The 14,129-nt window shown below is 37.8% G+C and overlaps 1 protein-coding gene across 3 annotated transcripts in view; it reads left to right on the top strand.

Annotated features, from left to right (window-relative positions):
- Nucleotides 1–14,129, top strand: part of LRCH1 (leucine rich repeats and calponin homology domain containing 1) — a 184,115-nt gene that overhangs the window by 135,388 nt on the left and 34,598 nt on the right. For 2 of the 3 annotated variants that reach the window (XM_036889680.2, XM_036889679.2), the window contains exons 11-15: nucleotides 605–691; nucleotides 5,335–5,424; nucleotides 5,523–5,559; nucleotides 9,307–9,360; nucleotides 10,080–10,152. In XM_036889680.2, the coding sequence (XP_036745575.2) occupies nucleotides 605–691; nucleotides 5,335–5,424; nucleotides 5,523–5,559; nucleotides 9,307–9,360; nucleotides 10,080–10,152 (341 nt within the window). Of the gene's footprint in view, nucleotides 1–604; nucleotides 692–5,334; nucleotides 5,425–5,522; nucleotides 5,560–9,306; nucleotides 9,361–10,079; nucleotides 10,153–13,066; nucleotides 13,172–14,129 lie in introns of all 3 variants that reach the window. The other variant, XM_036889677.2, reaches the window with a different exon arrangement.

Genomic DNA, 14,129 nt, shown 5'->3' with positions numbered 1-14,129 from the left:
ATCAACTCTAGAGCTTAGCAAAAAGCCCAAGCCTAATCAGACCTATCTGGGAGTAGCAGGCCTGCCATTTTTTTTTTTTTTTTTTAGTGCCACAGATGATCATAAAGAACCTGGACTGAGAACTGCTGTCCCAAACTGAAATCCTGTATTATATGAAAACAATAAAACAGCCATGCTAGTTGAACTGGAGTTGGAAGATCCAGAAGTAGCACAGGGCCCCACCCCCTAGATGAGCTCCCCTGGGGATCTCCCCAGGACTCAGTAAAGCACAGTCTGAGAGCCGCCCAGCTAAGCGCATTGCCTTGATTTCACAGATGAGCAGACAGAGGCCCATGGGCACTGAGACTGCGTGAGCTGCTTTATAGCAGAGCTGGGCTTCCCCCACCCAGTAGCTCTTCTCCTACACTGGCAACCTGCTCTGCAGGGTACTGACATGTCTTCATTATAGTGCTGAATTTCCAAAACCATTTTTATATGTTGAATTTGGCAAAATCTTTTTTATATGTTAGATGGAGTTTATCAGTTTGCTGTTGAAAACCTAGATGATATTCATGTTGTAGTGACTGATCATTTTTTCATTCTTCTGCTTGGTCTCATCCTGCAGATTAAGTTCATCCAAAGACCACGACATGGACATAGAGATGATTGAACAGCTGAGAGAAGCAGTAGATTTGCTGCAGGAACCTAATAGGTATGCATGCCTTTCCTTGGGCTAGGTTTCATGTGTAAATAATGCATACTGATTAACTGAGTATATTATCTCACTTTTAAAAATATTTATACAGTTTTGGCTCAGTCTAACCACCAACAAAGAAAAGTCATTTAACTGCCTGTTTTCCCAAGATCTATAAGTAAAAGAGCCAAACATCTGTAAGGATTAAGATCAGTTTTCCCTTTCTCCACCCCTTAATGAAAATCATTCACCCTTTATGAAATTCATATGGGAACTTTTTGTACAATTGTTAGAAAACTGAAATATAAATACGGTAAAAGTACCAATTATATATTGCTCAAAGGCTAATTCTCTGATTTATAGAAATACCAGGGAGATTTTCCAAAAAGGAAAGAATTCCCTAATCAAGTACTACCATGTTTATTTCTGATGGTACCAAATATATGCTGAATAATATATTTCTAAAGATTTGGGTTACAAGATAGTTTTTAAGTTGAATTGCCCATTATCAGTAATAGGCACTGCATAGAGTTGATACATTTTTTGGTTTCTTAGCTAAGCATAAAGGAATTCTCCTGGACAGAATATTTTTTGTAGGATAATATATCTAATATCAGTTAATAACTACTTTATCATTAGAGATATAGATTCAAAGCTTATCTCTGGTAAACTGGTCAGCACTTTAAATATGGAGATGGTGTGGCCTTGTGATATGCTGAATATTGAAGTCACACCACATTTCAGGAATTTATGAAAAGGGTGGTCAGTGAGTCCCAGAGTTCAGGTGATGAACACCATCACTGTGGTCTGGCCTGAAGAGAATAATGATGGGTCAGACTGACTATGGCCAAAGATCTTTAGCAATGAATTTGAATAGCATTTTGATTTTGAAGACATTGATTGAATGCCTAGAGTGGGGGAAGATCTACATCATGCATGTTGGGAGATACAAAGATGAACAAAGTACAGCACTTGCCTTCTAGAACTTAAACCATAGCAGATACAGATTGCCTTGAGTAGTTGTTTGTAAGTGTAATTGATTTAAGCACCTGGAGTGGAGGTAGAAAGTGATCGACTTGAGTGAATGCCTGGTTCCAGATGGAAAAGGGGAGATAGCTGGACTGGCCTTCCTGCAGGTTGGGATATTTAACCTGGTTCTTCAATAACTAGCAATTTCAAGGAGAAAGCAAATTCTGGATTGAATTAAAAGTTTAAGGCAGAGGCACGGATGTCAAAAAGAATGGAGTGAGCTTGGAACAGCTCAGGCAGAGAAGATGGTCTCCACCCTGGCCGTGCTTCAGTGGCACTTGTGACCTTTGGGAACGCAGATGCCCCACACTACCTACGGGACTGACGTCCAGTCATCTCTACTTTTTAAAAAGTACTGTCAGTCCTTCTGATGTGTAGCCAGGACGGAATCACCAGAGGAGCAGCTTGTAGCTGCAGGGGAGGACTTCAGATGCTGGGGTGAGGATCTGAGACTTTATTTTATGTGTAGAGAGAGGTAACGGTTTAAAATATGATTATTCATTTTGCTAATTCTCCTAATGTTTGGCTTCAAGCTGGTTTATCACTAAGTAACTAATTTGGGCATATTCTTTAAAGAGCTGAGTTTTACATCTTCAGAAAAAATGAAAATTTCTTATCAGCATTCCCGCCTGGCCTTAATAGCGCCTATTGTGTATATATATAAGAGCCTGTGGCACTTCTGTGGGATGTTTACTGGGGACAGAGTGGCTGGTCATTCATGGAAGCACCACCCCAGAGGAGAGGTGGAGAGGAAACACTCATTTGCTCCTCTCCTGAGTTCCTGGTAGGTAATGGGTCAGGCGTCTGCCAGTCACCAGTGACCCGCCCACAGAGTTCCTCCTGGGGGTGGGGAAGGAAAGGGCCAAGGGAGAGTGGGGAGAGAGCAGGTGTGGGCATGGGAGCTGTGAGAGCTTGGAGAGCAGAGAAGGGAGCCTGGAGGGAGAAGAGCTAGGAGAGGTGGAGGCTGACACAGGGAAGCTGTGGGGCCCTAGTGCTAGGAGAAGATTAAGCGCATGCTGGGTCACAGGAGGGAGCAGTGCAGGAGCCAGGAGAGACTGAGACCTACTTCCGTGAGAATAAAGGTGGGATGAGCCCCCAACTTCTTGCCCTTGCCTTAATTCGGTCTCAACGGTTCATAGGGAAGTTGCAACCGGTGGGGAACCCCCTCCTCCCAGAGCAACAGCATCCTAAACTGGGACAGTCAATAAGAAAAAAGGACTGGGAAACAAGGACTAAAGAGCATGTGTGCATGTGTGTGTATGTGTACATGCATGTGCCCATTTGTGTGAAATTATAAGGAATGGGGAATAACACAGCAAGGCTGGTGAAAGGAACAGACTTAGATTCAGCCAGACACTGGTACCAAACCCAGCTCCAACACCAGTTAATCTCAGTAAGACATACAACTTCTCTGCACTGCACTTCTTCACCTGTAAGATGGGTAAAAAGTATTTATCGTTTAGGATTGTAAGGATCTGAAGTAACATATAAACTGCTAGTGGAAGGGTAAATAGGAAAAACCATTCCAGAAGACATCCCTGTAGTCTGTATGTCTGTAAGTAGTAATATGTAACCATACTCTAAAAATATATAAACTTTTCAAACAAATTCTGTAAATTTATCCTAATGGACAAAGAGATATGAACAAAGACTGAGGGGGAAGGTGTTTTTAGTAACAAATATTTAGAGAAAAAAAACATAATATAACAATTTGAAGATATTAAAATGTATTTTGTACATTAATTAGATGGAATATAATGTGGCCATTAAAATTTTTTTTACTTTCCAATATATTTTAGAACGTTCATTATTATAATGTTCTCTATAAAAGAATATAAAATGCATGAAGAGTGATCCCAATTACATAGATAGAATTAGGTTCCAATCATGTAAGAAACTTAGAAGAATTAAAACTGGAAGGAAATACATTACAATGGATATTTTTCTGTAGGTATTTCTAAATTATTATTTTTCCTTATAGTTTCATATATTGTAGATCTTCAGTGGTAGGCACTGTTGTAGCTCTTTGGTGATCATATTCAGTGAGTGGTGAGGACTTTAAATTGTTTTACTACTTCTACCTTTTACATTTTTATCTCACTTTTCTCTAAACTTCTCTTAGAAATTTGAGGTTGATTAATATGTGAGTCCCAGAGCAAAAGAGCCTGGTTTGGTGGGATTAGCAGAGGTGTGGGGATGTGGGGCAGAGGCCTAGCAGTGAGACCTCAAGGACCTGGAGGGGGTGGCTCCCGGCTCTGGGCCTCAGTTCCCTGTCCGTCGTGAGAAGTGGGTTGAGCAGAAGATCTTGCAGTTCCTCTTCAGCTTGGAAATGTCAGAAGCAATGAGTTACCAAGGATGTTGAGTGAGTCGGAATGGTGGGTGTTTGAGGAATTGTGGAAGAAAGCCGCCCTCAGTAACCTTCCAAGTGATAGTTGATTTACATATTATGGTGTGCTATTTTAAAATTATATTGTGTTGTAAAACTTTATATAGATTTCATTTCCTCCCTGAAATAATCCACTATTTTGGCTGCTTTAGATCTTTGTTGTTCATCTTGAAATAATTATTAGGATAGGACAATTCTAACTTTATAATGTTTCTGTGAGCCAACATAATAGCAATAAGGAGTCCTGTGTTTCTGATAGAGAGAGAGCACTTCAAGAGCTCATTGGTTTCTAGCTGTTCAATTGAATATTAGTAATAAAAACTTTACGTACATATTGCACTTTTCCTGTATCTCATATTTCATAGATCCAGGCTTTTTTTATTGTCATTAAGCCGATGATTATAGGATTAAGTTTACAGGTTTAACCTTTCATACAACCTTAACATCCGAATTGAATATTGCTGTGCTATTTTACCTTTACCTTGATTTCTTCTCTTAAGGATTTCTGATTATTGGCTTGGTAGCATTTTCAATAGATACATGCATAATAAGAATACCTCCCAACCTTTTAAGATAGCTTTGTAACTTCTATATGACTTAACAGCAATTCCTGGTTTTATAGGTCTTATAAAAAAAAACTGCACTCTTAAAGCTGTAGAAACTCAGAAACTCTCTGTAAGACAATTTCGAAAGTAAAAAAGCATATCAAATTGCTTATGTATTCTTATTTTTTTAAGTGAGAGTAGTAGTGTATTTTGGGGAGATCTTCTTACTAAAATAAAATGTTCTTGGTACATATACATATAATACAGTACACTTAGCCAGTTTACTTGCTTCTGTAATGTAGTCAAGTTCTAGAATAAAATTTAGTGTGTGCTACTAGAATAAAATATTATGACTATATTACTGTTTTATATATATATATATACACACTGAAATATATACTATTATATATATGTGTGTATATATATATATATACACACACTGAAGTTACTGTTATATTTCAAGTAAATTGGATTTGATACCAATAGCAGTTAGAAAATTATATTAATTATGTTAAATTTGGCACATCATGGGAAAAATACTATGTAGTTTGAAATTTCTGTCATTAACATTTCTTTACTTAATCCTAATGATAAGCATAACTATTTAATATATTAATTTCTCAATTAAATATTACTAAGAGCAGTGACATTTATTACAAGTTTAATAAACTTGCTAATATCTATTTTTCCCTGCTTTTTAGAATAAGCACAGATGTTGCAGACAGAAGTGTTGTAAATTTCTATCCTACGGAATCAGCAGAAACCTTAGATTTACAAGATGCTGCAATAAAGTATGTTGGCCTTTCTATAACTGAATATATTGTTTCTTTTTACATTGAAATGTTTATGCTTTAAATTTCACTTTGTATCCTTTTTCCCCTTCCTGCAGTGGTCCGGTGCAGCTGGAGACACCCCCGGTGTGTGAGGTGAGGCTGCTCTTCAGCCAGTGCTCTGGGCAGCGCTCCGCGGTGGCATGGTGGCCACCTTTATCATTAAAGCTCATCATGGGGGTGAATGTTCATTAGTGAGACCAATATTCAGTTTTGTTCAAGATCTATTTTCCAAGTTTTTTATATTTAGCTGTCTTTTAGTTTTCGTGCTCTATTACACTTCACCTTCCATTAAACATGAGAGTTGGCAATTCCCATTAAATTCCCTAAATTTTTGGTCAGATAGTCTTGCTGAGTTAGGCAAATGCAACCAAGAGGCCTAGGGAGCCTCCTCTGTGTCAGAAGCTGGAGGTCCCACCACTCAGCACAGACTTCAGAGCCAAGAAAGAAGCCTTAGAATTGCCCAAATGTAAACAGCAGCAAAAAGACTTGAAAGAGAAGAACCGAGGTTTGGCAAGTGCCTGAGAGGCCTGAGAATATAGCAGAGAGAATGGGTGGGTGTTTGGGGAAAGAGTGAGCATGGAGGTTTGTTGGGGGAGGTTTGAGTGGCTGCATCCAGCAGTTCTGACATAAATCTGGAGATGAGCCTAGATGGTCCCAAAGAAGTCACGGAGAGAGAGGTCTGAGCTGCCGGCTGGGGAGCACAGCGCAGGTTGCAGCTTACCTCGACTCTTTCTAGTGGGTAGATTTAAGATAGCTCATTTTGTCCCTGAGGTGTCTGAACTTGTGCTGTACTGTAGTAAAGCAGTTTCAAACTCTTAACACTCTAAGCCTCTGTTGAATGAGGGGGAAAAAAAATTGTAATCGAAAGAGCCTTTTTCCCGGAGAGTATGGTTTCAGTGACATGGAATTATATTTCCTTTCAGTCCCATTTCAAAGACATGCTAACTAGGGGCGACCCCTCTAAACTTCACCTTCATTTTCTGTGACTTGGGATGGGTCTCACAGTCCAGGGCACCGACTCTGGTAATTAATCTGGATTAATTAGTAATGCTCTCTATGACTGTTACTTTATTACTTCATATTGTTATCGATGTGGTCCTTAGAGAATCACTGGCCCATCTCCTCCCCGGGTGGAGATATCACTGAATTACTCAACAGTGGGACATCAGGGGGCCTTTCATTTGCAGGATGCCCTGGGTGGATTCCATTAAACTCTCCTTTTGAGAAGTGCTATTTGTGATTCTCTGAAGGCCCACTTTTTTTTAAAGCTTCTTATTTAGAAAAAAATTTAAACTTAAAGAAGATTGGAGAAATAGTAATAGATTCTACAAAAGTTAACAGAAAGTTACAACCTTTTATCCAGATTTACCTGTTATTAACATTTTACCACATTTATTGTATCATTTATTCTATTTCTTCACACACATAGTTATTTTCTAAAACATTTGAGAGTATGACTCATACCTCATAGTCCTTTACCCTAAACATTTCAATATGTTTTCTAAGAATAGGGATTTTATATTACAAAACTGTATTTCAGTTATCAACTTCCATAAATTTACACTGATATTTTTAATTAGTCTCATCTAATATACTATCCATAGTCTAAATTTTTCAGTTGATCTAATGTCTTTCATAGCATTTTTTCCCTGTAGTGTAGGATCCAGTCTAGTGGCAAGTATTGCATTTGGTTGTCAGGTATCTATAATTGCCTTTGTTCTGGAACATTTCCCTAACCTTTCTTTGATTTTTATGATTTTGAAAGTTTAGAGAATATAGCCCTCCTCTTTTTTTCATGGAATGCCCCTTATTTTGTGGGACAAAAATACCTCATATTTCCTCATAAGTAGATTGAAATTCTACATTCTTGTTTGGAATAATGTGTTCTTCTCAGGGTATCACAATTTGGAGGTACACTATGTCTAACTGGTCCTCACTGGTTTTAATAATTAGAAACCCAGTTGAGTTTTAACCTGATTTCTCCGCTATATAATTGCTGTCCTACTTTTACCTTGCAACCAGTTAGCTGCCAGTGAAGAGGTACTTTAAAACCATGTCAACATCCTGCAGCAGACCCACTTTTGACTCTAGTAAAAGAGAGACCCACCTGTGTGCATGATTTCAGGAGTACCAGTAAGACACAAAACCTCTAGAAAAAAGTATCTCTACCCCATGTCTTATTCACAGTGCTTTATGTTTATTTTAGGTTTTTTTCCCCTTTTTGGTTGAATGAAGTTTCACATTTGGTGTAAGGAATTCTTACTCATTATCTTCCTTCTGTAGGGCAATTCTTTGTCCATGACACACATGTCGCCATGATTTTAAACAGGGAGGGGGAAAGAACTGTCTCTCATGAGGAAAGGAAGTCCCAAGAAGGAAGAAAAGAAGTGAAAGGAGGGGATGAACAAGGCCTGTGCTAATTATTATGCAGAACTTAAATGTGATCCTCATTTATAATTTGGTTACTTTTATGTTCTCTCCTCCACCTCACCTACGAAGAAAACAGTATCTTTAGCATAGTCTTGCATCAGTTCGCCGGAGTTTGTTGAGGACGTGTGCTGGATTCAGCCTCGTTTGAGGACTGGGATCTGATGGAGACAAAGCTGCCTGTACCTTTAAGGAATTTTAAAAATTGTGGAGGAGCGAATACCTAGATACTGAAAAACCTTAGAGAAGAGTGTGGTCTGCAATCCCAAGTGTTTTAAGTGCTCTGGGAGGCCGGAGAAGGGATGGAGAGTTCAAGGAGAAGGAAGGAAACCTAGATTTTCATTTGGATCGTTCCCAGGAGGCTGTGTGGGGCATGGCAGCGTGAGGCTAGGAGCAGCGGCAGACACACTGAGGGATGAGTGGTGCCCGGTTAGCGGGGGAGGCCACGGTGGTGACCTCTGGCTTGTAACTGGGAGCACATCACATCACCTGACTTTAAACGCACGTGAGATGACTGTCCACATCAAATTTGGTAGCACTGGCATCCATTCAGAAAGAATTGCAAATTACATTTTCATGTGTAAATAATTTCGAATGGAGGACGTGTTGGGGAGAGAACAGGAAAAGTTAGAGGAAGGAGTTGCTTACAGAGAGGATCGAAGCTGCAGTTACTCATTCATCAGCTGTTCTCACAAAGCCATTTAATTGGGCAGGGAAATTAATGACATTTTCTAAAAATCTGCTTTTCACTTGGATTTGTCAAAATTGGGCGTACTTCTTAATAACATTCCTCAACAATAGGATGTATAGTAATTTGGTGTAATCTATATGAAGATGTTTATATTAGCTGTCACCGAACATTTTGTTTAGGAAGATTAGTGGGGTTCTTGATTACCATATAAAGAAGGCAGATCTGGATAAAATAAGCTAGAGTTTGCCTATTGCCAAAGCAAACTGATGTTGAATTGACAGCATAAGAATTTCCCAGGTAGTTAGGAGCCCAGGTGTGTGTATTTATTAAAAGCTCCTAATGACATTCTGTGTATTTGGGAAACTGCCCTGGACCATTTCTAAAAGCCTGTAGTTCAAATGGGCATGGAAGCCTGCAGATGGCCTGATCCTAGCAAGGCAAGCTGATGTTCACAGGTGGCTGGGACTGAATTTGCTCTGGGAAATCTGTTTTCCTAGTCTGTATGGTACTTGAGCTATATTTTTCTGTGAATACAGCTGCATGTTTTAAGAAAATGTAAGTATGACCTACTTAGCTACTTAATGCACTAATTAATTAATTCAGTGTGTACTCATTGTGTGCCTGTGTGCCAGGGATGTGATGGAAGTAAGAAAGATGCAGTTCTTGTCTCAATGATTTTACAGTCTAATGGAACATACCATGCTTTTTTTTTCTTCCTTAAGGTGCAAAATGATCTAACATTAGAGAGTAATGGGAACGAGTATTCTCCAAATGAGGTAAATTTCCAGAAGATTAATGAAAGCTGAGGTATTTTGTGAAGCCTGAACTAGAATATCTTTTACAGAAATATATAATCAAAAACTGTCATGATTAATGGGTTAATCGTATTGCAGATTCTCTGGGGAAATCTCTCGCATTAGCTATCATAGCCCTATCTGGCCCTATCCATAATTAAAGATTAATTTTAAAAGATATATTTTGAAAGCAAAATATTGGAACGTCTTTACAGAAAACAAAGTGAAAGTAGCTCAGATAGGCAGCATTTAAAATATGTTGTTATTCATAAATGATTCCGTGTATGGTTTTCCTGTCGATGAGACCTCTGTTCAGGGCTATGCGTTCCCTCATCTCATTGTGTCATGAGATCCTTCATCATGCGTGCCCCTTGTGAGGTGGATGTGAGTGTGTGCCTGTGTGTGTGTGTGTATGCCTGCACACTCAGGCACACATCTGTTCTGGAGCAGTAAAGGATTCCAGTTTTGCATGGTTATAAACTTTTTATAATGAGTAAATCAAAGACTGAACAACATTCCATTAATTATGCTTCTTAAAACATTTGTGAAGATGAATAGGTTTATCATATTTTTTAGTCAGGACTTATCACACAGCAAATGCAAAATGGTAGTGGTTTTATGATAACCCTTGAATATAAAGAAGCAGGCATAGTTCTGTTACAGTTTTCTAAAAAAAAATCCCTTTCCTTCTGACCCCACAGATTAGAGAGAGCTCCCCTGCAGTCTCTCCTACCAGCAACAGCACAGCTCCGTTTGGCCTGAAGCCTCGATCAGGTAAATGAAAACCTCAGTGCTCTGACAGTTGTAACAACTCAGTGGTTTCTCTTTAAAAGCCCTTTGAATGTGTATGTTTTGGGCAAACAGCCTTGCCAATTCTGGTGAATTTGAGCCCTGGCTTCGGAGCTTTACTACAGCTTGGGGAAGCCACATTTTGGAACCTTGCTTTCAATGAGTCATCTGTTAAGTACATGTTATCAGTAATAGATGTCTTACCTTCTTTTGGATCAGAGCAGAGAGAGAAAGGTGATGGGCATGGAAGCAGGGGAAAAATATTCTTTGAAGTTTTTTTTTATCCAGAGAAGATAAAAAGCTAGTCCTTTGCCCCTGTGGTTCCTGGTGCCCTACTGTAGAGTTCAAAAGCAGCCTCTGGACAGTGATTCTTTTCTGAGACATCCTTCGTTTGTTTTCTGAGCCTTAATAGGGTCTGTGTATTTCCTCATGTAACAGGGTGAACATTTCAAGGCACACGTGACTGGTCAGGAGTCACTGTATTTTTAAAGAGCCTTTCTGCTATATTACCTACTTTCTTTTAATTTATTTTTAGTATATTCACAAACATACACTATAGCAATGTGCAGAATAACTAGTGATTTGAAAAAGAAGGACTATGTATAGACAAATCTGGTTCTTCATATTTCTCCATGTACTCAAAAGTTCTGGCACTATCTACCTCCTTTGGATCCATCTTTGTTTTAATATTTTTGATTCTTCAGTCTTTTGTAAACACTCACTACTAATGCTTTTAAATGCTAAGAAAGGACTCAGACCTGTAAGCCAAAGCTAGTAAAGAACTCAGATCTTCCTGGGTTTTTCAGTAAAGAGTTTTGGCAGCAGTACAAATTGCACATGTGTATATTTTGAAAAAAAGGGAATCCATAGCGAAAACCAAAGGTGATTCTTTTATAAAGGAAGTGTTTTCATTTTGGAGCAAGTTTGATTAATGGGTAACAAGTGGCCAAGTATAATGATTTCTCAGCAGTTTGCATAGGCTGTAAGACACGGCTATTTCAGAAAATGCTTGGATGCGGCAAGGGTCAGTAGATGTTTTATAGAAAGCCAAATTGTGCATGAAAGAAGCTTAAATGACTGGCCTCCTCATTTATGGAACTGATATACTACCAGATCTGGGCTGGGCTTCCATTTCCATGGTCTCAGGTATGTGCTGGGAGGAATGGAGGTCCGTCAGACACATCTCCGTGCCTTCAGTGTGGGCTCACCGGGAGAGTTATGAAAGCTCCGTGCTGAGGACTCACACTGGGCTATAGGCTTCTCCGAGTCCTTACAGCGGGTTTTACATAGTTTAAAAATATTTTATAATTGAGAAAATTACAAGTTGAATGGATCTCCAAACAATGTTCTTTTGAATTCTCATGTTTATAATTAAGTTGTAATACTATCTCAGTGACTTTTTAATTCCTTTTAATGAAGTCCAAATGTGGCTTATCAACACTGTAGATGCACTGTTAAACCATGTCAGATTTTTGTAGTGGTGAAAAATAAATGGGGTATTTGAGTAGCAGAAAACAAAGATAATTTCCTCTCCAAGCTTCCAGCCTTTCTATAATGCTGATTAAACGAGGTGGAAATCGTCCCAATTGTTGAAAGTTTTGTGGAGTTTGGTTGCTGTAAATAATGCTGATTTAGCTTAAGGAACATCAAGTGGCATGTTGGAACTTTATAAAACTAGCTCTATGTCCTGGGAATTTTTAAAAATTTTATTTGGTAATTTAAAACTTCAAAGTATATATTTTCACATTTTTTAGAAAATAATATATACAGTAATCCTAATTGAAGGGCTTAAGATTTTAAATAAATTCTTTTTGGAAGGAATAGCGTTGGGACTTTTAAAAGCCAATTAATTTTTATTTTAAAGTTTAAGTATATGAATTTATGTGATTTCTGTGTTACAAATAAAAACAGACTGCTCAAATCAGCAAGTTGAAATAAGAGCTTTGGTTCAAAAGAAACATTTTTTCCTCTTCTATGTTTCTCTCCGAACAAAGACAACTGTATGTATCCAAATATTCATTCCCAGAACCATGTCCATTTATATTAGTGACCCTACCTTATGGTTGAATAAAAATTGTGTAGATATTTCCTAAACATCTAAAATTACTATCTGGCTATTTAGTGCAAAAAAAAAAGAGATTATTGTCACTTAATAAATGACCAGCTCAAAAGTGCTTGAAATTGGTTGACATCTCTTAGTTTATTAGATTTGTTGTTAAAAGAGTAAAAGAGACTCTGTTAGTGTCCAAAATTGTTTTTATTCTGATCAATATTGGAGACAGTATTGAGAGTTGTGTGTCAAAAGTTGGGCAGAGAGTTAGCTAGACTCAGCTACGAATAAAGCATGCCAGTGGACTTACAGATGTCTTTAAAGATAAATTTTACATTGCCTTGGGAAAAAATTCACAGATGTTAAACACTGATTCTATAATAGTTCATGTCTAAATAATAGATATATTTATACATATTAAGCTTTGTGTAACCAGATTTTTTTTTGTGAATCATATTCGCTAAGATTGTTAGTCATTTAGAAGGTTTTTGAAAAAGGTATCTGGTATATCTTTTGCTTTTAACCTACATGATCTATGCGAAGTCTTTCTGCTGACATGATTCATTAGTACTCTAAATCTGTGGGCTTGTGGAACTGTTAAATTAACGATATTAACTGCATGCAGAGTATATGATTGATAAGTACTAACACTCAGTTTTTATCATTCTTTTTATTCCATGCGCCATCTTTCATTCTTCTACTGTATTGTACATTTGAAATTAAATCCCATATTGTGAAATTCGCTTCATTTCCATACAATCCTTATGCCATTTGTGAAATGCTGCGGCCCTTTGGGTTTTTCCTGGTCCTTGTGCAACCGTACGTGGCCTGGCTCTTGCTCTCCTGCAGACCCAGCCCTCACTCTCCCTCCTATCTCCTTCAACAAACTTACACAGGCACAGACATGGGACAACTCTAGCTACAGTGTTCCATCTGAAGGAGACAGTGACAATGGTAGGTGGCTTTGTACCTGTTCTTCAATGTGCTCATTAATAAGCCAATGAATATACTAAACATTTCTGTGCAGCTGAAGATAGAGTATATTCACCTGCATGCCTGATTTAAGAAATAATGAGTAAACCTGGGAAGTGAAGTCCAGAACAGTGCATGAGGGTTGTTCTCCAGCAGTTTGCCAGCCTATGTTTAATTATCTTGGATATTCTGAATTTGGGGAGGACTTTATAATAATTTCTTCTCTTACCTCTTCTGCTTGGGTTTTTTGAGTTGGTTTGCTTGTTTACAGAAATTTGGGGTTTGCACATTTGGATCATCTCTGCTTGCTCCTGCATCCAAACAAAGTGCTTCTAGAGTTTGAACTTTTATTATCTATGCTTACGATAGGAGATTTTTAAGGTAATTAAGATGTACCATAACTGATCCATGAGTGGTGCACTGGAAATAATGTTAACATCAAGAAATTTCTAAAAATGGAGAGAAATCACTTGCCTTTTTTTTTTTTTTTTACAAGTTATTTGCACATTTTAACTCTTGATACCTTCTGCCTTTTTGAGTGGAAGGTCATCTCTATAATATTCAACAACAGTAACTTGGCTTGAGAATCAAATGTGCAAATAAAAAACTAAAGATTTATGTAGCTGTCTTTTAATTTGGTGCCTTTAAGTATCTTAAATAGCCTAAAATATTAAAATATAATAAATGTAATTATTTAGATCTACATGCCACACATAGCTGAATCTCCATATGTTAGTTCGATTTTAAACATTTTACTCCAACTACAAAGTGATTGAAGGAATGTTAAATGAAACAGAGCATTATTTATTGGGAAAGGAAGTGAGATGTGAGATAGTATACCAACAGTTCAAACACAATAAGAAGATAAATTTTCCAATAATATTTTTTAAATCTGTTATATTACAATGCATAGCAAATATATTTAAATATTTGCTGTGAT

The sequence above is a fragment of the Manis pentadactyla genome, chromosome 17 (assembly GCF_030020395.1).
Source record: "Manis pentadactyla isolate mManPen7 chromosome 17, mManPen7.hap1, whole genome shotgun sequence".
NCBI classification, from domain to species: domain Eukaryota; kingdom Metazoa; phylum Chordata; class Mammalia; order Pholidota; family Manidae; genus Manis; species Manis pentadactyla.
The sequence above is the reverse complement of the archived record's forward strand: the minus strand, read 5'-3'. Positions and strand labels throughout refer to the sequence as shown.